Below are 26,278 nucleotides of genomic sequence, written 5' to 3'. Positions count from 1 at the left end.
GGCAGTGTGCATGAAAGGGCGTTGAAAGCTCCTGCCAAACTAAAACTCCACCCACACCAAACAACCCACCTCTTGTCTACGCCCTAGCTTCTTTGAATAGACAGAGAAGGAACAAAACACCATGTTGCCCCAGCTGGAGCAGAGGACAACACGGGGACAGAAGGGGTTCTCAGGAGGACACTGGAGGAACAGAAGTGGGGGGCCAAGGAGAGAGACAGAAGGGAAGCCAAGGAGGAGGACATGGGGGCTGTGAGGAGCTAGGGAGAACATAAGGGGAGCCAAGGAGGACACAAGTAAAAAACAAAACAAAAACATACAAACAATGAGAGCCCAATATAGTGTACTCGCTGATTGCCCGGCGTAGCCCGGGTATGTATTTGGCTGGTGTTGGCTCCGCCCACTTTTTCTAACCCTAACACACAATTACTCAATGACCAAGTTTGTGAGCTTTGCGGTCTTTGACATCAATAATTTGCATTGAAATGAAAAAAATCTGATTGGCTGTTTGTGGCTCCACCCCCTTTTCTGAATTTGAACCCCAGTCACCCAATGACCAACTGTACCAGGTTTGAGGCCTGTGCCAATAACAGTGCAAGAATTGCAGCAATTAAATATTCCTCTTGAAAAGCAATAGGTGAAGTTCGATTCATTTTTGTAGGCTCCACCCACTTTTCTGAATATTAATCCCAGTCACCTGTGACCAACTGTGCAAAGTTAGTGTTAAGGAGGTAGTGGTGGACTTACCTCTTCTAAATAGACACCAAAAATAGTTGGTTTAAACAACAATTTATTCACAATACTCCAAGCATGTAACGCATTGTGCAGGTGTGATCCTGCTTAACAGAGCAGTAACAATAGGGTCAGTGTAAGAGCCAAGCGCCTTCTAGTAGTCCACTACTACCTCTTCTTAAATGGATTTTAATCATTTTTATACTACTGTGGTGCCTCTGTTAAACATTTCCATTTAAGGAGGACACAAAGGTACAGAAGGGGGGGGGGGGGGGCACAGAAAGGGAGCAAGAGAGGACACAAGGACGGAACACATGGGGGAGCAACGGAGGACATGGGGACAGAAGGGACACAGTGGACATAAGAGGGCACAGGAGGACACAACAATTGGGGAAGAACATCTACATGACGCTCCTGGACCATGGGCGCACCAGGTTTAGTATATATTTTTTACCCTGGTTTTTGCCCTCTAAACCTAGGTGCTTCTTATAGTCTGGAGCGTCTTCTATGCTGAAAAATATGGTATATTGGTGCACATCATCTTTAATGCTATCAGCATGTCCTGTCAGAGCATCTATTGGCACTGAACACTTACCCACTCATAGGTGACAACTTGATTGGCTTTCTCCTGGCTGGGGTTCTGGGGCATACCCTGTAGCAGCTTACTATTGGCTGCTTCTCCCATAAAGCCCCCCAGTCCTCCAGGCTCCAGCTTCACTTTGTTGCTTTGTGACTGGCATCTGGTGTTGGTAGCTATATCATCTACATCCAGATCTTGCTCATTGGCGAGATTCTCTTTCTGGAGAGCTTCATAAAGCACGTCCGGATGGTTCCATATCTAAAATGATAAACATATTAAGAAAAAAAAAAAAAAAGGCCTGAGCTGCTGCCTCTCACACCAGTCAGGCTACTGGTTATACACATGCCATGTCATAGCAACACTTCCCTACCCAGACTAAATTTGGAGGGCTGTAGAGTGGCAGCTTGGCATCACTCTATGCCACAACCTCCAAGCTTCAGATCAGATGACCCCCCAACCTGGTTGCATCCTCCTCATTCTTTGCCATGGCTATACCCTTCCATATTAAAGCATGGGAGAGGGAGGGAGGTTAGTGGCTGTTACAGTCATGCTCTGCACCTCAAAATCACTCTGAGTGGAGAGGGTGAGTGGTATGCATGCCTTGCCCCTCTCCCAAAAAGCAGCATGGAGGAGGCCATTCCAAGGCTATGCTGTGCCACTGCTCCACTACACCCCTGGGAGCACACTGGAGGGCAATTGAGACTTAGTCTCCCATCAGGTCTGTCTTCTTTATACAGGATTGTCATTAGACAGATTTTGATAATAGTGTTTTGATTGGACAAGACAGATACTTGGCTGGATTCCTTTAAATTAAAAAGGAAGCAAGATTTGAATGAAATAAAAAACAGACTGGAAGGGGTAGCAGTTAATAAAGATAATAAAGTAGATCAGGTTACATACAAATTGTACATATAACGTCTATTTAAAGAGACCCAGAGACGAAGATGATACTAAATGTATACATACCTGGGGCTTCCTCCAGCCCCTCAGCCTGGATCGCTCCCACGCCGCCGTCCTCTGCTGCCTCTGTCCACTAGTACCGGGTCCTGTAATTTCGGCCAGTCGACGCAAGCGCAGTGCGCTCCCTCTGTACTGCGCAGGCGCATGCGTACAGAGCGGGAGGGAGCCCCTGCGCATGCGTACAACTGGTCGCATCTGGCAGAAGTGACGGGACCCGGTACCGGCGATAGAGGCAGTGGAAGATGGCGGCATGGGAGCGATCCAGGCTTATGGGGCTGGAGGAAGCCCCAGGTATGTATAACATCTTTAATTTTTCAGCTATACTTCGTCTCTGGTTCCCTTTAACATCAATGACAAAGTCCCAGCATACAACATAACTATTGTTAAGGATCTCAGTGTTCGCTCACCTTACAGCAAACGCAGAAGGCCTTCAGAGGATTGAGACCGAGCCACCCGCTATTCCCTGCGTCCCGGAATCTGTTCATGAATTCAGTGTAGAGCGCCCGCTGGATGCGGGACAGACGGACAAGGATCACATGTTCTTCTTTGGATGGAAGCTGGACTTTCAAAACAGTGTGTCCCCGCCTATACAGAGGAGAAAGAAGGTGAGAGAGCCACACCAATCACAGGAGAACATCAACAGGAAGCCAGGCAAGGAGAATCCCAGAAGCCACAATTCAATCCATCTGGAAGAGGACACTACTGAACCTTTGTGCTATCAGGTCCCTCTCAAGGAGATGTGGCAGGAGAAGAATGTGGAGGCTGTAACCACTGATCACCTTTGCAAGAGCTGGTTCACAAGGGAGGTAAATGGGGGGGGGGGGGGGTTTCAGTGGCCAACAAAAGCATCACTTGAAAGGAATCCAACACTGTTCCATTTAAATGAATAAAAGCGTTTTTTTAAATGACAGATTTTGGTGTTCCCGTAAACCCTGCGGTAGATCCCACTACCTCGTCTATGTAGCGTCCAATGTCAGAGGTGTTTCCGTGTCCCCTATAAGGCTCCAAAACGCGACAATGGAACGTCTGGAAACCAATACCGAATGCTTATCTGCTTGGTAGCAGAAAAAAGCTTAGCATCATCAAAACGAGTCACTGCCTGCCATTCCGCAGAAGCCCGAGTGAACCATCTCCAAAACGTGAGCTTCCTCACTATAATGCTGACCAACTTTATTATTCAATCAATTACATGGAAGATGCATTCAGACAGAACACATCACAGTGAGGTCACCACACCAGACCTGCATGGCCCAGTCACTACCATACACTAAACATCAGAGGATCAGCACTATAGCATAGGACACTACATGTAAAGAAAGTCAGCGAGATCTAATTCTGCATTGTCTCATCATCATAGAGTTTGGCTACCCTAAAATGGCAACGGCTGTATGGAGTCCAAAATATAACCTGTTTTTCTGCAGACTACAGCAGTGAGATTTTTTGTCATAGTTTGTAATTTGTAACAGCCCTTAGACACCGCCTGCCCATATATTCTCCATATTATAAAATACATGTAGAAGATAGCTAGGGAAGTCCCTTGTGATGGGCACGGCAGATGTGCAGACCTGGGAACTCAGATCTCACCACTAGAGTCCCTGAAAGGTAAAGTTGGTTTAACTCAAGAATCCACCAATCACTATTAGTTTTGGCTCCAAAACTGGATTGGCTGGAGTACAATATTTGAAATCTTTTCTTGATACATCATGGTACCTTTTTCCCACAAATGTCTACACACAGGTCAGTGTAATTACCTTTGTACAAAGCCCTCTAGCAGGCTATGAAGGACGTGGCTTCGGTATCTCATCAGCCGCTTGTCTTGGGGAGTACTGTCTATACATTGTCCGTTTAGGATGGGCCTCTCGAACATATTGCTGAACTCCTGCCGTGTCCCAAGAAAATCAGGACGCACAAAGTCCACCATGCACCAGTACTCAATGAGGTTGTTCTGCAGCGGGTAACCAGTTAACACCACCCGCCTTCGCGATCGAATGCTCTTTAGGGCTTGAGAGGTGCTGGCATGACAGTTCTTAATTCGGTGACCTTCATCACATATGACAACGTCCGGGCCAGGCCGGGCCAATGCTTTCTCTATTCCTGTGGACGGAGAGATGATGGATAAATCAAGACCTTTTAACGAATTTCCCATTAACAGCAGTCTTATAATGTAAAGGCTTCAAAGCTGTAGTCACTGGCCAAACCCCAGAAACCTTGTAACTACAGCTCCATTTGGTGCCACTTACCTTTCAACATCTCTTGTTGGCGGTCTTCCTCATCCAGGTCAATGATTACTGGGCCTGCCGCCTTCTTGCTTTTCTTCTTTCTTCCCACAGTGAAAGATTTCTTGAGAGACAGCAGGCGGTACATTTCGTAGCCCATTAACAAGACACCGCCATTTGCCGTCCAGGCGTTTATCACTTTAGCCCGTGCAGCTGTAGTTCTAGAAAGACACAGACCCCCATCACATATCTGCACTGGCTATAACTGGAGTTTAGTCAACATTTCCCAGAAGCAAGATTACATACTTGTGTTCATCGTTCAGGGTATGGACCTTGAAGGAGCGTGGACAGAGGAGCTCAGGGTCATTGTCAGGAGGCAGAGACTCTGGTGATGGAAGCCAAATGTTAAATTCAGCAAGCCAGTTCTGTAGAGTGTTTACCTGCAATGGAGAAACACCGTGTGAGGGATAATGGCAGCTGCGCAGTCACATCGATATCAGATTTTATAGTAACACTTTGCCCAAAATTAAAAGTCTGCATTCTCTCACGGGGGAAAAGTAATTTTTCAGTTTTAGTGCAAGTTTTAACACTGTTAAATAAGCATGCTATCGCCATTTGAAGGGCAGAGACACCATAACTCAACCTATTTTAAAATAAAACGTATTATTAAGACTATAGCATATATTAGTGCTGTCCAACTTCATGGACATGGAGGGCCAAGGACTATAGCATAGATTAGTGCTGTCCAACTTCATGGACATGGAGGGCCAAGCTGCCAGGAGCCTTGGTCAAGAGGGGGCGGAGCAGCAACATTCTGGCTTTGGAGACTGGAGCAGAGTGGAGAAAGAGGTGGGCGTGGCAGAACTAGAGATAGAATGGGGAAAGACAGCAGACAGAGTGGCAAGAGCTCTCGAGGGTCAGATGCAGCCCACGAGCCGCTATTTGGACAGCCCTGACATAGAGGGTGCTGGCCCATAACATCACTTATACATTAAGAAATACCCTCTACCCCACAGCTCCCAGTGACAAAAAAAAAAAAAAATTACTGGGAGTCAAGGACACCAAGAAGAAAATGCTGCACAGAGTGAATAATGGCATATACAGATAAAGTAAGTAGGGCGTGCGTGTGATCTGACTGACTCCCTTGCCTGACTGAGCTAGAGAGCACAGCTCTCATTTATTGTTTTCTATATGTTATGATTGTTAATTTATAAGATATGCACCTTGCACCCTAGCACTTAGCACTTTATTCCCTGACGACGGCTCCAAATGGGGAGCTGAAACATGTCGGATTGGTGGTGGGGGGTTTCTTTATAGCACTTTAGCAATCTTAGTGAGGAATAGGTTGATTAGATGTATGTTTACAAATGATTAAAGGAGTTCTGTTACGGGTTATTAAGGAGGAAAACAGACACTTACCTTGGGCGTCTATCAGCCCCCCTGCAGCGGTAATGTCCCACGGCGCCGTCCTCTCATCTGCCGTTCTCCGCCGCCGGCCCCGGTCTAGCGCGGCATGGAATCCAACTGCGGCTGCGCTACAGTGGCCGCGCACCCGCTCGCTTCCGCCTGCGTCATCGGAAGCTTACTGCGCAAGCGCAGTACAAGGCTCCGTTGTGCTGCGCCTGCGCAGTAAGCCTCAGATGACGCGAGCGGAGGCGCGGCAACGCGCATTATTCGTCTGTGTGACAGCCGAATAATAGCCCGGTGCCGGCTGCGGGGAACGGCGGATGGGAGGAGGTCGGCGTGGGACATTACCACTGCAGGTGGCTGATAGAAGCCCAAGGTAAGTGGCAGTTTTTCTCCTCAGGAACCCCCACAGAACCTCTTTAATATCTGATCATTGATTTTGTAACCTACCTCAGTTAGGTCAATTAGGCATATGAATTTATTTTAATTATATTAATAAAAGTTATATTTTATAATATACACACTGCAGATAGTAATTATTCTTGTGTTTTCTAAATATTAAACACTTTACACCCACGCGTACGGATTTCTCCGCCCCTTTTTTCCCTCCTAAAAAACCAGGGACGGAGAAATCCGTACCTTCCGCGCTACCGGCGCTGTCCGCGCTCCTGCCGCTCGTGCGCGCGCACCCGCCGCTCGTGCACGCCGCCGCCCGCTCGCCCGGAGATCAATGAACGGGAAAATCCATTCCAGTTCGTTGATCTAAGCCCCCGCAATGATCTGCTGCCTCTTTCAGAAACAGCGAGATCATTGTGAGTCTCCCAGCCTTCTACTGCTTCCTGTAAGCGTCCTTCCGGACGCTTACAGGTCGCATGTAAACAGACTCACTGTGGCCATCTTGTGGCCAAATAGTAAACTACACCCTAAAAGCATTTTACATATACAAACATTACATTTACACAATAAATTAACTCATTACCTCCCACACTCCCCAATTTTTATTTTTTTTTTGTAATTAAAAAAAAAAAAAAAATACAATAAAAAAAAACATAAATAGTTACCTTAGGGACTGAACTTTTTAAATATTTATGTCAAGAGGGTATAACACTGTTACTTTATAAACTGCGGGCTTGTAATTAGGGATGGATGCAAAACTGAAAAAAATGCACCTTTATTTCCAAATAAAATATTGTCGCCAAACATTGTGATAGGGACATAATTTAAATGGTTTTATAACCGGGACAAATGGGTTAATACATTTCATGGGTTTTAATTACAGTAGCATGCTTTATTTAAAAACTATAATGGCCGAAAACTGAAAAATAACATTTTTTTCCCACATTTTTTCCTATTTCCCCATTAAAACACATTTAGAATAAAATTCTTGGCATAATGTCCCACCTAAAGAAAGCCTAATTGGTGGCGAAAAAAACAAGATATAGTTCATTTCATTGCGATAAGTAATAATAAAGTTATAGACGAATGAATGGAAAGAGCGCTGAAAGGTGAAAATTGCTCTGGTGGTCAGGGGGTAAAACCCCTCAGTGGTGAAGTGGTTAATCAGGTTATGTGAATTGTGACTCCCGACTCCTCAGTTTATGAAATCACTGACTCCAGGCACCCAAAACTACTCCAACTCCAAAGCCCTGTGCGTGTTGCAGACAGTAACACAACGTGGGTGCAACTGTTAGTAAATACAGAGGCTGCCAGCTTCGTTCTCTAATAATGCCAGTTGCCTGATTCTGTGCTGCTGTGCCTCTAATACTATAAAAGTCACTGGCCCAGAATGAGAAGGCTGATCAGATGCTTAGACTCTGGCCTGACTCCACTGGCTGCATGCTTGTTGCAGGTGTGTGACTCAAACACAAAGCCAGCACAGCTCAGCATGACAGCCAGGCAACTGGCCTTGTTTAGGGCAGCCTACATATTCCTTTTACGTCAGGATCCCTTGAAGGCTCCTATGCTTTAACAGCATGTTACTGCCACACCAGGAAGTTTTCTCAGTCCAGATGTACCAATGTACCTGCAGATGTCCTTGTTCTACCACAAAAATAAAAAACAGATCAGAGTTGCTTCAATGGAAAGAAAAGAAGCAGCAGCATGAATGGAGAATTCACAAAGAAATTCACCTAAATGTGCTCCTTTTATAGAACCTCACAGACATAGCACTTCACAAGCTGAACCAAACTACCAATGATGAGACCCAGTAAGGTGGACCATTTGGTGGTGGTCTGGTTCATAACTACAAGATTAGTCAGAATTGACCTGAACCTAAATCCATGGCCTTGCCTGCAAGCATGAAGAGACAGCTGGGTTGTACCAGCATGGTAAACACATCTGAATACTAGAATTAATATATCTCCAGAATCTGTCCTTTCCTTACACAAGAGGCTACAAAATAGCTTGTACATGTTCCAATCATTTCCCATCTTGATTACTGTAACACCTTACTCTGGAATCTACCAAAAACAGGCTGGCACCTCTCCAGTCCCTACTGAACTCTGTTCGCCTCATGCACCTCTCCTCACTCGCCTCTGATGCAGCCCCTCTTTTCCAATCCCCAAAACGATCCAGTCCAAGCACGTTATCATTCAAAGCTTTACATAGGCTATCCTCTCCATACATTTCCTTATTACTCTCCAGGTGTCATCCCTCCCAGAAACTTTGCACCTCCCAAGAGACCCTCTTGTTGTCCAGCTTGGTCACCACCTCTCACTCTTGCATTCATGACTTCTCACGAGTGTCACCTTTCCTTTGGAACTCTCTCCCACAGCCTGTCCATCTTGCTACAAGCCTGGAGATTTTAAAAACGTACCCTCAGACACAGTCTATAAATTTGTGCAAAAGTAGGGATATCCGCGCCTTAGGAAGTGTCAGCAGCTGTGTGGACTTGGTAATCCTCCAAACCTTCGTATAAAATATAAGTAAAATTGTCCACAGCGCTTATAAAGAATTATGATCTTTATTAATATAAAAATGATGCCTTGACCTTAAAGAGTAACTGTCAGGCTGCAGAAGCTAATTTAAACCTCTATTCTCCTGTGTTAAACAGTTTAGAAGAAAGTTCAAAAGCCATTAGTGAAGATAAAAATCTCAGTTACCTTTGATGTGTGCTTATCAGCAAGTCTGTTATAGACCCATAAAGACGCAAGCCGCATACTAAACTGCAAAGCATTCTGGGGCCCTCCCCTCGGCTGCTAATGAGACGTTACAGAAGCTTGTAATCAGTCCAGCGTGTAGCACTGATAAATCTCGGGGCAGAGTACTCTGCAGGAGTCAGCTATTGTTCCTAGCCACATGGCTCATTAATATTCACTGCACACTGTGTTGTTCAAGTAGGAGCTTATCTGTGATCAGGAAGCAGGCAGGACATGACGACACATTTGACAGAAAAACATGGAGCCTGCCTTGAGCTGTCAGGAGCATCTATCTCTGCATATACTATATACAAATTCTGTGAAATCCAAACGTGGACAGTGAAATGCATATGTAATGTAAGTACAGCCAATCTTTAGCTATTGATATATGTGTTTATTTTCTCTGAGACCTTATACCTAATAGCTCCTCTTTAAGCTAATAAAATAGCACCTTCCCCTTTAAATACAAATAGCATGCAACTCTCCACTCACACAGTTCACACAAGTTCACTGCAGTGAGCATTCATGCAAAAAATATATAAAAATTGGGATCCCAGTAAAAGGTCAAAAGTCAGGTTATTACCTCCAGTTCATGCACATTTGGCTTTTGAATGTATAAAATCTCACAATGTGAGTATATTCCGTATCTCTTATGCAAAACCTTTCCTCTATTGTAGATTAGTTGCACATTGGTAATGGATACCTCCTTGTTGTCACTGTTAATATTAGTTCAAGCACATTTAAGCAGTGATTGAATATGGGTTAATACGAATATAGTCTGTATACTGCACCAGTCACTCCTTCCGTAAGCGGATCCTCTTGTTGTTACCTTCCTTCCGCCTCCAATCTCACTGGCCTCGTGGTGTATAGCGGGGGAATCAGCTGGTAGTGTTCAAATAGATGACAAGTCCGTATATGCACCGCTGCCGTCCTCTGCAGACGAACGGTCTAACAAGCGGTGATCTCGTTCCACGCTGGTCTGGGCAATCCCACAGTGACGTCACTGATTGCGTAGTTACGTTAGGACACTGACGTTTCGGGAGGTAACGCCTCCCTTCTTCAGAGCTGCCCATCAGATGCCTCCTCCAGCTTATGAACGATCCTCCTACCACTAGGATCCGCCCACTCTTCCTTTGTAGCAGCTTGCTCTGCGAAGCCCTTATAGATCCTTTCAGAAATTGTATATACGTATCTGTATAGTGAACCTCTTCCCTTTCTGATCAGCCACAATGTGCAAAACATCCAATTCTTGCATTCAAGTGGGGAAAAAAAGAAAGAAAATCTTCTCCACATTATAAGAAAAAGGAGAAACTTTTCCACAGATTCTATTTAACCTATTGTAAAAAAGCATAAAATTCAAAGTCGCAGTTTAACCCTTTCGGAGTCATAGTGTCCAATGAGTATATCCACAGGGATTCTGTACGTGATAGTCTTTTTATATAGTCCCCACCTCTCCAATCTCTCTCCACTTTCTGTAATCCGCAAAAAGTCGTACCCTGTATTGAGCAATTGTGGAATTTCTGATAGTGTGCAGATAAAGGGTGTTTCTCATTCCCCTTCTCTATGTTGTAGAGATGTTCCCCTAACCTTTTTTTCAGGGCTCTTTTAGTTCTCCCTACGTATTGTTTTTGGCAGGGACAACATATCATATATACAACTCCTTTTGTGGAGCAGGAAAAATTTCCCTTAATAGGGAATGTGTTTCCACTGGAGGATGAGGATATTTCCTGTGTTACTCTCATACCACAAGTAGCCACACACATACCACACTCCCCACATCTTCTGAACCTATTTCCTCCATTTCTTAATTGCGGATTTGTAACAGTAGGTGCTATTGTTTGACCAATGTTAGAACTTCTCCTGAAGATAACCTTTGGATGCTGTTCAAGATATCCATTCAAATATTCATCTTCTCTCAGGATATCCCAATATTTATTCACTATTGTCTTAATTTTATACGCCTGTTCACAGTAGTCAAACAGAAATGCTGGTGAATCTACAGACCAGTTCTCCCCATATTTCTTCCCTGTTATTAATTCTCCTCTATTCACACTCATTGTCTCATTTATAGCTTTTTCTAAAGCCTCATCATCGTAACCTTTTTCTTTAAAGCGGTTGCTGAGAATTTCTATTTGGTTATCCAAATCTTCAGGTTTGGAACAATTACGTTTTAAACGTAAAAATTGTCCTTTTGGCACATTGACCAGCCATCTGGCCAGATGGCAACTGTTAATGTCAATGAAACTATTACAGTCCACTGGCTTAAAAAAAGTCTTTGTGTGTAATGCAGCACCATCCAAAAATACTGTAAGATCCAAAAAATTCACATTATTTATACTGTTTTCCATTGTAAATTTGAGATTATACTCATTTAGATTGATATCCCGAAAAAAAACTTTCTAGAGAGGTAGAGTCCCCCCGCCATATAAAAAATGCGTCATCAATGAAACGGCGCCAGAACACGAGGCCCGCGCCGGGGCACACGGACCACTGGTCGAGAACACACTCCTCCCAGTGGGCCATGTACAAATTAGCAAACGCCGGCGCGAACCTCGTGCCCATCGTCGTTCCCGTGTACTGTAAATAATAATTTCCATCAAAATAAAAATTATTATGTTTTAGTATAAAATTCATAGCTTCCAATATAAACCCTATCTGCTCCTCCTTTAAATTTTCATCCTGCAATAAAAAGTGCTTGGCCGCCTGTAGGCCTTTCTCATGTTCAATTACTGTATATAGTGAACTCACGTCAATCGTACAGAGTATATCTCCTACTTGCCATTTAAATTGTTCCAATTCTCTCAAAAAATGTCAAGTATCTTTTAGATATGCTGGTGTCTTAACAACCTGCTTTTGCAAAAATCCATCGACATATTTGGATAGGTTAGCACTTAAAGACCCTATCCCCGATATTATGGGGCGACCTGGGGGGTTCTCTAAGTCCTTATGCACTTTAGGTAGATGGTAATACACTGGCAGTCTAGGTTTGTCTACCAGTAAAAATTCATATTCCTTCCTGGTGATTATTCCCATACTTTTTCCTTCGTCCAGGAAATCTTTTAGTTTCTTTGTATACATAGTAGTTGGATCCCCCCCTCAATCTTTTATAGGTTTTAGCATCTGTTAGTTGTCTATAAGCTTCCTTTATGTAATCTTCCGAGTCTTGTAGTACTACCCCACCCCCCTTATCTGCTGGTCTGATGGTTATTGTGTTGTCATCTTTTAGGGCCCTCATGGCTTTTCGTTCCCCACAAGTTAAATTATCCCTATATTTACTGTCAAAGTTGGTCCTTTTAATTTCTTGAGAAACCATTGTTTCAAATGTGCTCATTGCTTTACTATATTCATATGTTGGAAAGAATTGTGATTTTGGCTTCAAATCAGTATGGCAATATTTTGATTCCATTATGTCCTGCTTTTTCATACAAGTATTCTTAGCAAAATGCTTTTTCAAACACAATTTTCTCATGAATCTTTTCAAATCCACAAACATATTGAATTTATTCGCCCTAGATGAAGGTGCAAATTTTAAACCTCTATTAAGTATCAATATCTCAGATTCTGACAGAACTTTCTTACTTAAATTAAAAATCCCTTTTGGAAGCACAGGCATAGTTTGTCGTGTCAGTCTTTGGGTTTTTTTGGAGTCCTAACGTAACTACGCAATCAGTGACGTCACTGTGGGATTGCCCAGACCAGCGTGGAACGAGATCACCGCTTGTTAGACCGTTCGTCTGCAGAGGACGGCAGCGGTGCATATACGGACTTGTCATCTATTTGAACACTACCAGCTGATTCCCCCGCTATACACCACGAGGCCAGTGAGATTGGAGGCGGAAGGAAGGTAACAACAAGAGGATCCGCTTACGGAAGGAGTGACTGGTGCAGTATACAGACTATATTCGTATTAACCCATATTCAATCACTGCTTAAATGTGCTTGAACTAATATTAACAGTGACAACAAGGAGGTATCCATTACCAATGTGCAACTAATCTACAATAGAGGAAAGGTTTTGCATAAGAGATACGGAATATACTCACATTGTGAGATTTTATACATTCAAAAGCCAAATGTGCATGAACTGGAGGTAATAACCTGACTTTTGACCTTTTACTGGGATCCCAATTTTTATATATTTTTTGCATGAATGCTCACTGCAGTGAACTTGTGTGAACTGTGTGAGTGGAGAGTTGCATGCTATTTGTATTTAAAGGGGAAGGTGCTATTTTTATTAGCTTAAGGTCAAGGCATCATTTTTATATTAATAAAGATCATAATTCTTTATAAGCGCTGTGGACAATTTTACTTATAAAGTCTATAAATTTGCTATATCTATAATTTACAGCTCACTGCCTCCTTTGCCAAGCCCTTTGTCTACTCCCCCAGTGTCTCCACCCCACTACCCTCTAGACTGTAAGCTCGCAAGGGCAGGAACCTGCCCCTTATGTATCCTGTTTCTGTGCATTTTATCAAATGAACATACTTCAGTATTGGTGATGTTTTTCAAGCTACACCCATTGTATTGATATTTGCATCCCTAGCTCTGGGCCCGATTGTACAGCAAGTTGAATTGCTCATGTATCTATGTTCCCCATTATTGTATGTTTTTGTACATTGTACTGCGCTACAGAAGATGTTGGGCCTATATAAATAAATAATCAATGAATTAACCCATCACACACAGGTTTGTCAAGATGCCAATTTCCTTTATCTTTGGAACTGGCTGTATCTTTGGAACTGGCTTCTGCTGCATCTACATACTGATATTGTGACAATAGGAAAAGGATCATACAGATATTTCAGTGCAGGTTTAAGGCTATCTTCCACTCTCATGGGCTACTCACTGGGACAATGGCGAGCACCGTCTTGGCAGATGTGTGCTGGAAAAGAACATCCAGGAAGGAGATGACTTGCAGGGTCTTTCCCAAGCCCATACTATGTGCCAGAATACAGCCGAAGCCACTGCTAGAGGAGAAGCGATCCAGAGACTCCACCAAGTTATCATACAGAAAGCGGATGCCTCCAATCTGAGAACGCAGAGAATGAAGAATGAACGGAGTAGAAAATCCACAAATAATGAGTTAAAAGGTGTTTCAGTGATTGTGATATAAATCCAAGGAAGCCCAGAACTAGGTCAACATTACACAATGTTACCTGTAGTCCCACAGCACCAAAAAAAACAAAAAAACAAAAACAGAAGATGTCTGCTCCCCAATCCACAACACAACAATAAATACTTTCTTCCCAACAAAGATGAAGATTTCCTTTTCTTTTAGCACATGCAGATTCAGCTTCAATGTATCCAATTAAGAGGCAGAAAAAAGGAATGTTTTCATACCTAACCTTCTCAGACTGGCTAGGACAGGTTGCATGGGGGTCTTCTACTCACCTGATGAGGTTTTACTGCTCGTGCCAACTGAGGAGCCAGGAAGATGTCCTTCTCATTGGGTGGGTGGTTGATGTTGACAAGTACCCGGCCTATAGGGTCTGGCTGATTCAAAGCATCGTTGACATGAGAACCACTGTTCTCTGTATCTAGGTCATGATCACCGTCACCAAGGGCTTCACTGCCGTCTAGACTCTGTAGGGACTCTTCCTCTCCAGAACTCAACTCAATCACTTCTGTATTGGAGGAGGAAGAATGAGGAAGTCATACAGAAGAGGAGAGTGTGGCAGGAGAAACGTGAAGAGTAGCGAGCAGGAGTAAAGAATAGGGAATGCATATAAAGGAAATTGATGGGTCATATTCAACATATTCAAAAGGAGAGGAAAGCCAATTGGTGGAACACAGATGGAGAAGAGGAACATGAGGAAGGAATAGTGGAGGAGGAAGGTGAAGGTCATGGAAGAGGAACGTGTGATGGCATGAATAATACAGATGAAGAAAAGAAGAAAAGGTTAATGGGGATAGGATAGGGAGGAGTAATGGAAATGGTGAAAGTGATGAATGAGGAATTAAAGAAATAGAATTAGGGAGTGAAAAAAAGAGGACGGAGAGCATTGTGGAAAATATATTGGGGGGGAGGAGAACAGACAAACTGACAAGTAGTGGGGACGAGTAAACAATGTATTTCTCCCAGAAGCACATTATTATAATTTATGTCAGTCCGCAAACGATGCCCAACGTATAAACGTATCTCACCATCTTTCTCCTCATCTAGTTTCCTCTGAAAATCGTCATCGCTTTCCGCACTGCTGCTGTCCAGACAAATGACCTCCTGGCTCCCCACTATCTGTGACACCTCTGCAGGCCGGAGCTCAATTTCCTCTGCAAAAAGTAAACATATCAAGCACTTGTTTACAGGTACGCTCAACACACCGTCAATGTTTCTCAGCTTAAATAATCATTCATAATTATTTTGTCTGAAAATCTAGAGCATGTACAGATGTCCTTGAATATCAGTGGTCTCCCCTCTAGTAATGCACTGGGATGGATTACTGTTCCTTGGCATTTATTGTCCTGAAGGAACTTTCTTTATAGAATACCCGAACTTAAATGTGACATAATGAGATAGACATGTGTATGTACAGTGCCAAGCACACAAATAACTATGCTGTGTTCCTTTTTTTCTTTCTCTGCCTGAAAGAGTTAAATATAAGTTATGCAAGTGGCTGACTCAGTCCTGACTCAGACAGGAAGTGACTACAGTGTGACCCTCACTGATAAGAAATTCCAACTATAAAACGCTTTCCTAGCAGAACATGGCTTCTGAGAGCAAGAAAGAGGTAAAAAAGGAGAATTTCTTATCAGTGAGGGTCACACTGTAGTCACTTCCTGTCTGAGTCAGGACTGAGTCAGCCACTTACATACTTGATATTTAACTCTTTCAGGAAGAGAAATAAAAAAAGGAACACAGCATAGATATTTGTGTGCTAGGCACTGTACATACACAAGTCTATCTCATTATGTCACATTTCAGTTCGGGTATCCTTTAACCACTTAAGCCCGAAGGGTTGAAATTTTTTTACATCCGAGCAACTTTCACCCCCCATTCATTTGCCAATAACTTTATCACTACTCATCACAATTAATTGATCTATATCTTGTTTTTTTCCGCCACCAATTAGGCTTTCTGTGGGTGGTATATTTTGCTAAGAGCCACCTTACTGTAAATGCATTTTAACAGGAAGAATAAGAAAAAAATGGAAAAAATTCATTATTTCCCAGTTTTCAGCCATTATAGTTTTAAAATAATACATGCCTCCATAATTAAAACTCACGTATTGTATTTGCCCATATGCCCCGGGTATTTCACCGTTAAAATTATGTCCCTATCACAATGTATGGCGACAATATTTTAAAATTGGAAATAAAGGTGCATTTTTTCCGTTTTGCGTCCATCACTGTTTAGAAGCCCATAATTTATTAAATCATATTGATATACTCCTTTGACATGAATATTTAAAAAGTTCAGACCCTTAGGTAACTATTTATGGTTTTTTTTTTTTTTATTATTGTAATTTTTTTTTTTTTTTATTTAAACTTGTATGTGGGTATTTTTTGGTGTGGGAGGTAAACAGGGTTTTTTTAAATATATTTATAGGTTTATTCTTAAAACTTTTTTTTTAAGGTGTAATTTGCTATTTGGCCACCAGATGGCCAGAATCAAAAAGTCCTGGGAGCGATCGATCTCGCTCCCAGGCAGAAGAAAGGAGACCAGAGCTCAGAAAAGCCGCAGCGTCTGAAGAGACGCTGTCGGCTTTTCTCCGGGGGGGTCCGATCAGCGAAAGGGATTTATAATCCCTTTCACTGATCGGTGGGCTAGCGGCCAGCAGCGGGGGCGCGCACGGGGGGGGGGGGCCCGCGGGTGCGCGCGCGACCCGCGGGAGTGCGCGCAGCCCAACTGGACGAGAAATCTCATCCAGTTGGGCTTAAGTGGTTAAGCTCCCACAGAGAGACACTATTTGTCCTTCAATCAAACAAAACAGAAGTTTCTTTGCCAGGAGTCGACAGCACTCATGCTGAAACGATCACCTGAAATGATCAGGAACAATTGTTTCAGGAGACCTCTCCAAAGTACTGTAGGTAACTTAAGCATTGGATACATCAGACATTTGAATGGAAGAGTTGTGTGTCACAATAAAAAGATCTAATAAGTAGTTGAATGCAGTTTCTTGGTAAAAACTAACTGGAAAAGGGCTACCACCACACAAATGAAAGGATTACTAAAAGAAGCAATGAGAAATATAGACAACGAGAAATATAAAAATCCTTCCAAAACGTACCATTCAGGAAGTCCAGAGAATCAGCTGGTATGGTGGGGATCATAGGCAAGGGATAATCTTTCCTCTGTTGTTCCAGACGCTTGCGTCTCTCCAGCTCCTCCTGCTGCGCAGTCTTGGTCTGAGCCTCTAACTGATCCTCACGTAGCAGCTTTCTGTAGCAGACAAGAGTAAGCAGAGTTAGCACAAGAAAAGGTCCAGCACTAGTCCCACAGAACTTGTATTTCGGTTAGGTGAATGCTGAGGAGGATGGGGGAGGCCTCTTTAGGATCCAAAGGTTTCCCCTTCTAGAGGGAAGTACCCCCTAGGACAGGCATGGGCAAACTTGGCCCTCCAGCTGTTAAGGAACTACAAGTCCCACAATGCATTGCAGGAGTCCTACAGCCACAGTCATGACTCATAAAGGCAAATGCATTGTGAGCTGGAGGGCCAAGTTTCCCCATGCCTGCCCTAGGAGCACATTTTTTCACTACAGGTACACTTTAATTGTTCCCTTGGTAGCTCTACCTCAATTATAGCAGAAAATAAACGTATACTTCAAAAAAAAACAAAAAAAAAAAAAACAAACAAACACCAGTTGCCTGGCAGTCCTGCTGATATCCTGCTGGTCAGTAGGGTCTAAATCTAATCTTGTCAGATTTGTCATAGACAACTGATCTGCAGGCTTGTTCAGGGTCTATGGCTTAATGTAATAGAGGCAGAGGATCAGCAGGACAGCCAAGCAATGTGCATTATTTAAAAGGAAATAAAAACGTCAGCCTCCATATTCTTCTCACTTTAGTTGTCCTTTAACCACTTCACCCCAAAGGGGTTTTTACCCTAGGGCCCATTTCCACTATCGCGAATTCGCATGTGTTTTTCGCATGCGAATTCGCATAGCAATACAAGTGAATGGGACTGTTTCCACATGTCAGGATTCCTTTGCGTTTTTCTGTGCAGAAAAAATTTGCATGGCAGAGCCATCAGAATTCGCATACCGCTATGCGAATCGCATACAATGTATTTAATAGGAAATTTGCATGCGGTTTGGGTATGTGAATTTTCATGCGAATTCGTATAGAAACAATCATACCAGCACTGCCATGGTTAAATTCGCATACATCGTCATTCATGCGAATTCTCATGAAAATTCGCATAGATCCGCATGCGAAATTCGCATCCGCATGCGAATTTTTCCCTCGGCGATTCCCACCGCACAAGTGGAAATGCAGCCTAACGGACAAGAGCAATTTTCACCTGTCAGTGCTCCTCACTTTTATTTGCCACTAACTGTACTACTACTTATCGCAACAAAAGTGATCTATACCTTGTTTTATTCGCCACCAATTAGGCTTTCTGTAGGTAGTACATTTTGCTAAGAATTATTTTATGCTAAATGCATTTCAATGGGAAATATAAGAAAAAAAATGAAATAATTCATTATTTCTCAGTCCTTTCGGCCATTATAGCTTTAAAATAAAACATTCTTCTGTGGATAAAACCCACACATTTTATTTGCCCATTTGTCCTGCTTATTAAACCATTTAATTTATGTCCCCATCTCAATGTATGGTGAAATATATATATATTTTTTTCAATCCAGTCCCTAATTTACAAGCCCCATATAGTAAAATAATAGTACTATTCCCTCATAAAATACAGGCAACTGTTTATGTATTTTTTTTAAACTGATTTTTTTTTTTTTTTACAAGTGTGTGGGGGGTGGGGGTCTTTGGAAGTGGAAGGGATTAATTGAATACATTTTTAATTATAAGTGTATGTGTAAACGAGTACAGTGTGTGCGTAATACTTTTGCCCACTAGATGGCGCTGCAAACCCTCCTGTTTTACAGGAAGTGTTCACTTTTTTTTTATTATACATTTTACTAGCTGCTATCTTTTTTGAATGGACATGGCCCCTGATTAGGGTCATGTCCATTCATTGCGATTGAGTAGAGGGAACGCTCGTTCTCCTTCTCCAATCACAAACCGCTGTATCCCGGAGGAAAACAGTGGTGGGGAGTCGCGCACGCACGCACAGCAGCGATGGTAACAAGGCAACGCATAAAAACGTCCTGGAGTCGTTAACAGGCTCCAACAGAATGTTTTAATGCAGCGGCGTCGGTAAGTGGTTAAAGCGACCCCGAGATGGGGCCACAGGGATAAAATATACTTACCCGGGGCTTCCTCCAGGACCCCCCCCCCACATATAGCTCCCAAGCCGCCCTCTACTGACTTCCCCTTCTTCTGAAATTCGCCCTGGAAAGTCCTCTGGTCCAGGGCCAACTACATATACGTGGCCCGGCCACACGTTCACGTCATCGGGAGCGCACTGCGCCAGCGCAGAACACTCCCAGGTGACAGGAGCAAGAAAGGGACGTGCGGCTGACCGGACTGCCCATGTGCAGTTGGCCCTGAACCATAGGACTTTCCAGGGCGAATTGCGGAAGGGGAAGTCAGAAAAGGGCAGCTTGGGAGCGAGGAGGAAGCCCCAGGTAGGTATATTGTATCCTTGTGACCCCATCTCAGGGTTACTTTAAAGGTTGCATCAGAAATTTCCCTCACATCCTGGGAAGTACGAAGGATAAATTACATGCTAATCTTCCAAGCTGAAGCAAATTGTTGCGATTTGTATGCAGCTTGGATTGCAGCCAAATACAGCTGCTGTCATTTTGGATTGTCCTGATTCCTGCTACAAATGAACTATGTAACAAAGGGTTGGAGGGAGAAGAACTTGAGAACTTCACAAACCATAGCAGTACAGAGATATCAGTGATGATTATCCACGATCTCATTCACAAGCGGCACAGCAGAATAAGGTCCATCAGCAATGCATGGTGACTCTAATGCAAGGTTTTCTGATCTTATCTACAAAATATCCACTTTTCCTCTTCCAAGATCAGTGAAAGAAAAGTATTAAAACTTAACCTCTTAGCAGCCCTGCATGAGTGGGCTCGTTTTAGACAACTTGTGGCAGGTCATCCGGAGCCGGCTAAAATCATTTTGCTGCCTAATGCAGCTATGTAGAGGGTGCAGGGAGTGTTTTTATATTTACCTGTCTGGACGGCTGGATTGGCTTCTTCTCTTCCTCCACCCTCAGCAATGCAATCCCAACATAGTCTTCTGTAATATCATGTGATCGGGGCTCAGAGGATAGTGTCAGCAATGCTGGGCCACTCAATGTTGGAAGAGGGGTGATAAGACCATTACCCCCTCTTCCAAACACCGGGCGACCCTGCAACGCTGACACTATACTCTGAGCCCCGATCACATGTAATATCATGTGATCAAAAGCCAGAAGAGGATGTCGGGATTGCATTGAAATGGGTGGAGGAAGAGTAGCCGATCCAACTGTCCACAACACCGCAGCGAGTCACGTCTGACCAGACGCGACATGGTTTTTGGTAGCTGGGCAATTTGCAGCCAAATAGCGCTCAGCGGCTGGCACACAGGAGACAATTGTCAGACAAGTGTGCAGTCCAGCCTCATGTGTGAAAGAGGCCTTATGGCTGCAAGATGGAATGAGAAACATCATTTTAGGGCAGAGACACATTTACTACACTGGGCGGAAACATATTTACTTTGCACTTTAAAGTGAACCTCCAGACTAAAAATCTACTCAGCAGCACTGAAAAGGTTTGGTGTTTCTTTAACAGTTTCACAGCATCAGAACTTTGTTTTTCTTATCTAAAACTCATTTTTAGCTGCACAGAAGAAAACTGCCCGGGCATTTTTCCCCTGATGCTGTGCAAAGCATGATGGGATTTTTTTTTTATTTGAGATTTGAAGCCCAGCACGTGCAGCTGGGAGGGGTGATCAGGACACAGGACAGTTGGAACTGTGTCTCATGCTCCCTGTCACCTCCTTTCAACCAAAAAGATGGCTGCCCCCATGAAATCACAATCATTTGCCTGTTCTTTTAAAACCGGGTTAGTAAGAGATTATATTCCCTATCTATTTTAATTAATACAGCTAATGTAACAATGACAGTATGTTTGTTTAGGCTGAAGTTCCCCTTTAACCTTATACTAGGTTTCCCCAAATGAAAAAAACTTGCCTCGCATGGTCATTGCTGTACACACTGCCAATACCACAATTCAGCTCAAAACTTCCAGGTTTCTCAGCGCGCGCGTGTTTATATGCACAGCAGACATACTGTACAGGCACTGCTCACATAATGCACCCACATGAAACTGAAGAGACATGATATTATAACATTAGCACTAGAAATACAGCAGAGGATTTGCTGCTGCTCTCTCCTTTGCTATAATTATGAGGTGTTGTGTCAGCTGTTCTCTGCAATATAAACTCTACATTATCAAGACACAAAAAAAAAAAAGTTTAGAAGTGATGCTGGTACTGTGGTAACCATGGTGATAAATGAATAATGAGCTGTCGCTATGGCACTGGAGGAATTCTTAGTTCCATTTCTGGTCTCTGTGCTTCTACTGAAGACTTTTCCACAAGCCAAGCTATGACTGCGTACAATGTCGGCAGTCCACAAGACACTCACCGGATGTTTCGCCTCAGATTGGAAGTCTTTAGCAAATTTGTCGCCTTGGCCTCATCATTAGCCCCATCCTTCTCCTCCTGCCCACTCTGTCCTGAGGTAGCCGACTGTTTGACCTCATCTCCTTCATGTTCTGAGCTGTCGGCACCCAACGCCGCGCTCTGAGACTTCTCTGTAAGAAGAAAACAATACCATTAGTCTACCACACAAGACCTGAAAGCAGACAAATATTTGCCAAATTATTGTATTTACTGTAATAAGTTAAACAGTGCAGTCATGTTCTGCTGCGATTTACAGAAATCACTGATATATTCACATTAGTCTGGACCAGAGGCGCTTACATTCTAATAGTCACTGCACATGGAAACTACTACAACATTTTTATACAAATCATACACCAATAGGGGGTCATTACCAACAGCAGCGTCCCTACCACTACCCCAGTGCACCAATCAGTTCTCTCAAATGCTGCCTTGTGCCTCTGTCTTTAAATCTTCAACCCCCCACCCCCACCAACCACCCTTGTGCCCCTGTGCAGCAAACACGCCCCCCTGACTGATTTTACCAGCGCTTTATGCACTTAAACGCGATCGCTGCAGAATCATGGAAAAATGCTGCAAGCAATGCGTTTTGCAATTGCCGCTAATCGCGAATAACCTGCAATCGCGGCAGTGAGATCACTGCCATATAGTTAATGTTGTGCTAGCGGTTCGGCAACTAATCCCCTAAGTGAGAACGGGCCCTAAAGCTGTTAAACAAGTAACTTCCTTCTCTACTTCCCTCTAGATTCATTCAAATAGTATGAACTGGACTCCAGGCAGTCCGGTACTTGCAAGCAGGTTACGTTCCAGGAGACTGTTCGTAAGCAAGTTGAGTCCTGCGTTAATGATTTATTTCCATAAAACTCTGGATTTGGATATGCAGGTAGTCCCCGACTTAAGAACGCCCCGCCGATAAGAGGAACAAGTCAATGGAATAATGGAAACAAGTAAAAACATTTTCTTTTTTTGTAAAAAAAAAAAACAAAAAAAAAACCTTGTGGCTTTTGAGAACATCAATTAAAAAAAAAATGTAGTGGAGGAGGTGTCAGAGCGGGACACTGGAGACACAGGGGGGTACAGTATACAGGAGTCAGAGATGGCACAGTGTTCCGAGGTCGACACTTATAACGGAACTGTAGACAGGTATCAAACACACGGTTTTACTTACCTGGGGCTTCTGCAAGCCCCCAGCAGCCATCCTGCCCCGCGCCAGTCCTCCACGAGCCTCCGTTCTCCCACTGCTGTACCGTTCGACTTGTAAGTCGAGGCCATCGCAGCCCTGCCAAACGTAGCTTTACTTCACCATCCCCCTCTGCAATAGTGGGGAACGCAAAGAAAGGATATGAGTGGCCAGAGCCGTGCAGGCGCAGTGGCCTGGCGGCGAAACTGAAAGTAGATGGCGGCGGGAGAACAGAGGCTCGTGGAGGACCGGCACGGGACAGGACAGCTGCTGGGGGCTTGCAGAAGCCCCAGGTAAGTGAACCAGTGGAAATGAGGTGACACGGAGAAGGACACTGGAGGCAAAGAGGAGGTTCAGTGGTCAGAGATGGCACAGTGTTCCAACTTAAGAATGGATTCAGGTTAAGAACGAACCTACATTCCCTATCTTGTTTGTTTATTGGTTGTTTATAATGTCCTTTTTAAGTGTTTTAAGCATTCACATACGAGTCCCTGTTTGCGGCTCGGCAAGAAATTGCTCTCAGTTGGTTTGCCCGTCCCCCCTCAGTTCTCATGCTGGGTTAAATGCTTGGATTAGGGTAAGCTGGTACACGGTGCACACATCGAAAACATGTACAGCAGTACCATCCGGTCTGGAATAAATGGAGAGAACGTTCATAAGTTGTAATAGAGTTTTCTCACTGCCTATTAGTTGCTTAGAGGCAAGTACAGAGGGCTGGTACAGGTTTATAAGTAAATTTGCTCAATGATATCCTTTACGCACTTTGAGTGGCGGCTATTTATCCTTAATTGTGTAAAGTAAACATCATTACTAATCATCAGCTGCATCAAGTGCCTAAAACTCACTCAAAACATGTAAACGGTCTCTCCCTGATATACCATGGCCTGGGGTGCTTACCTTCAGTCTAACATTGACACTTTCTTATAAAACAACGCTGACTGTATGTTGTTCCCAATTGTATTAATCTTTGTATTTTCATTGTCTATATGAATATGCTGAATGCTGCAACCTTTTTACTAACCCTTTTTTTGTTTAAAGGACCACTATTGTAAAAATCATAAACATTTAAAATGCATGTAAATGCATTCAAATAAGAAGTAGATTTATTCCAGAGAAAAATGAGGCATAAATTACCTTTCTCTTATGTTGTTGTCACTTACAGTAGGTAGTAGAAATCTAACAGAACCAACAGGTTTTGGAGTAGCCCATCTCCTCATGGGGTATTATTAGGGGTTTCTTTATCTTTAAAAGCACTTTGCGAATGTCAGTTGCTTTGTTCAACTGCCAAAACAATGTGAAGCCAGCAGGGAGGCTGGCCAGCATCCTTATATAAATCATTTTCAAGTAGAGAGTCTTTATAAAGAATAAAAGCCTTGCTGAGAATCCCCCATGAAGAGATGGACTAGCCCAAAACCTGTCAGGTCTGTCAGATTTCTACTACTTATTTTAAGTGACAGGAACATAGGAGAAAAGTAATTTATGGCTCAATTTACTCTGGAAGAAATTTACTTCTTATTTGTATGTTATTACGTATGTTTTAAATTTTAAATTTTTTCACAATATGTGAAGTGTTTTAAAAAAGTGTTTTAAGTGGATCTGAACTCTTGCATCGGACAGAAGGAAAACAGAGAAATGCACCCGTATGAATTTGGAGAGTTTAGCCTCTCTAATTCTGCCTTATTTGTGTCTAATCACGGGTTCTAATTTGATCTCTCCACTGTGCCACCTGACTGCCACGGAAGATAAGCTCATTTGAAAGCACAGCATGTTAACAATATGTCTGCTTCCATGAAAGCACGAAGTAGAAACCTTACAGATAGTTTTCAGGATTTGTATCAGCTGTAACAAAAATGTTTTCTTCTTTATAAAGGTTATTATGCTGTCTTTTAAAGCTGAGATGAAGTTCTGAGTTCAGGTCCGCTTTAGACTACTTATTTTAGTTTATACAATACTACAATAAACTGTACCATACTGCAACATTTAACAAAAATATGTAATAAAGCAGTATTGTATACTTTGTACATGAAGACAACTTTGTGTCTCTGAGACATAGTAACTTGAATCATATGTAAGTGGAGGACTGTCTGTACTGACTAAAGAGGTTTGACAAAGTTTTTAAACTTTGCAGCTGATACTATTTCTTCAAAGTAAGACCATAAATCCCAAGTGTTCTAACCATTTAATAATGTGGGAGGGAGTCAGGAGGCAACAATGGCTTATTCAGAGAACCACTGGGAAGGATAAGTCTGATTTCTCCCATCATCTTATGCAAGCAGGTTTAGCAGCCGGTGCAGTTACGTAAAAAGACACAGTGACATTATATAAGGCTGGCTGGAGACCAAACACTGCTGTGGGTGTCACTAAAGTCTACAGTGACCTCGGCGCAGAACATTCTGGCCGTCGTGTGAAGTCTTTGTCATGCACATTCACACACTTAGAATAAACACAATTATACATAAAGGGCAAAGCAGGGAAAAGGGAAATCTGCAGAAAGGCTGGTGGTGCTCAAATATACTACATAATGGGTGAAGACGTGATCCCTAATGGGAACTAGATATCTCCCAGTGCCAACATGCTACTAAGAGATTCATATGTGAACAGCGGCAAATACACATACTACAGTCATTAAAGGAATCTACATCATCTGTCACAATCAGTAATCCCATTACTACAGTCAGGGCTGGTTCACACTGGGGCAATTCTTCAGCACTTTGCTGATCGCCGGCGATCAGCAAAGCGATGCTACAATGTATCCCTATGGATACATTCACACTGCAGTGGTTGCAATTTTGTATGCAGCGTTTTGGGGGGCGATTGCTCTGTGATTCTATTGAACGGGATCACGAGATTTTGCCCACAAATTGCGATTGCGGGCAAAGCGCCAAGTGTGAACCGGCCCTTACAGCTCCACTACAGGCACAACCGTTTTCCTACAACTGTGTTAGTCCGGTTTCACACTGCTGATTGGTGGTAGCAGTGCAGCACTCCACCGCCAAGAACAGACGTTCGGGGATAACCGCGTTAGTAGACCGTAATCCGTTTGGCAGCCCGACAAGCAGGAAGGGATGCTCACTTCCTGTTGGCGAATAGATCATGTGCGTGGAAGCATATTGCTAAAATACATTTCTACGCAACGTGTAAAACTGCAGAGGTCCGTGACTTCCGGTCCACCACACATCGCCACAGGAGCCGCACGGTAACGTAGGTATTCACTCACGTTAGATAGGATAGTTCCAGCGCACGGCAAGCAATGTGAACTGCCCCATAGACTTTCATTGCTCTTGCGGTAGACTGCGCCAGTGTGAAAGGGTCCT

The 26,278-nt window shown here is 43.3% G+C and overlaps 1 protein-coding gene across 5 annotated transcripts in view; it reads right to left on the bottom strand.

The window, feature by feature from the left end:
• The window catches only part of RAD54L2 (RAD54 like 2), a 64,201-nt gene that overhangs the window by 11,027 nt on the left and 26,896 nt on the right, over window positions 1-26,278 (bottom strand). For all 5 annotated transcript variants that reach the window (XM_068252983.1, XM_068252984.1, XM_068252985.1 and 2 more), the window contains exons 3-12: window positions 21,747-21,915; window positions 17,259-17,410; window positions 15,175-15,300; window positions 14,422-14,654; window positions 13,877-14,059; window positions 4,792-4,925; window positions 4,510-4,706; window positions 4,021-4,363; window positions 2,677-2,854; window positions 1,325-1,567 (exon numbers count right to left, since the gene is read on the bottom strand). In XM_068252983.1, the coding sequence (XP_068109084.1) occupies window positions 1,325-1,567; window positions 2,677-2,854; window positions 4,021-4,363; window positions 4,510-4,706; window positions 4,792-4,925; window positions 13,877-14,059; window positions 14,422-14,654; window positions 15,175-15,300; window positions 17,259-17,410; window positions 21,747-21,915 (1,958 nt within the window). The remainder of the gene's footprint in view (window positions 1-1,324; window positions 1,568-2,676; window positions 2,855-4,020; window positions 4,364-4,509; window positions 4,707-4,791; window positions 4,926-13,876; window positions 14,060-14,421; window positions 14,655-15,174; window positions 15,301-17,258; window positions 17,411-21,746; window positions 21,916-26,278) is intronic.

This window comes from Hyperolius riggenbachi, chromosome 9 (genome assembly GCF_040937935.1).
Source record: "Hyperolius riggenbachi isolate aHypRig1 chromosome 9, aHypRig1.pri, whole genome shotgun sequence".
Taxonomy (NCBI): Eukaryota; Metazoa; Chordata; class Amphibia; order Anura; family Hyperoliidae; genus Hyperolius; species Hyperolius riggenbachi.
This window is presented reverse-complemented; position numbering and strand designations above follow the sequence as displayed.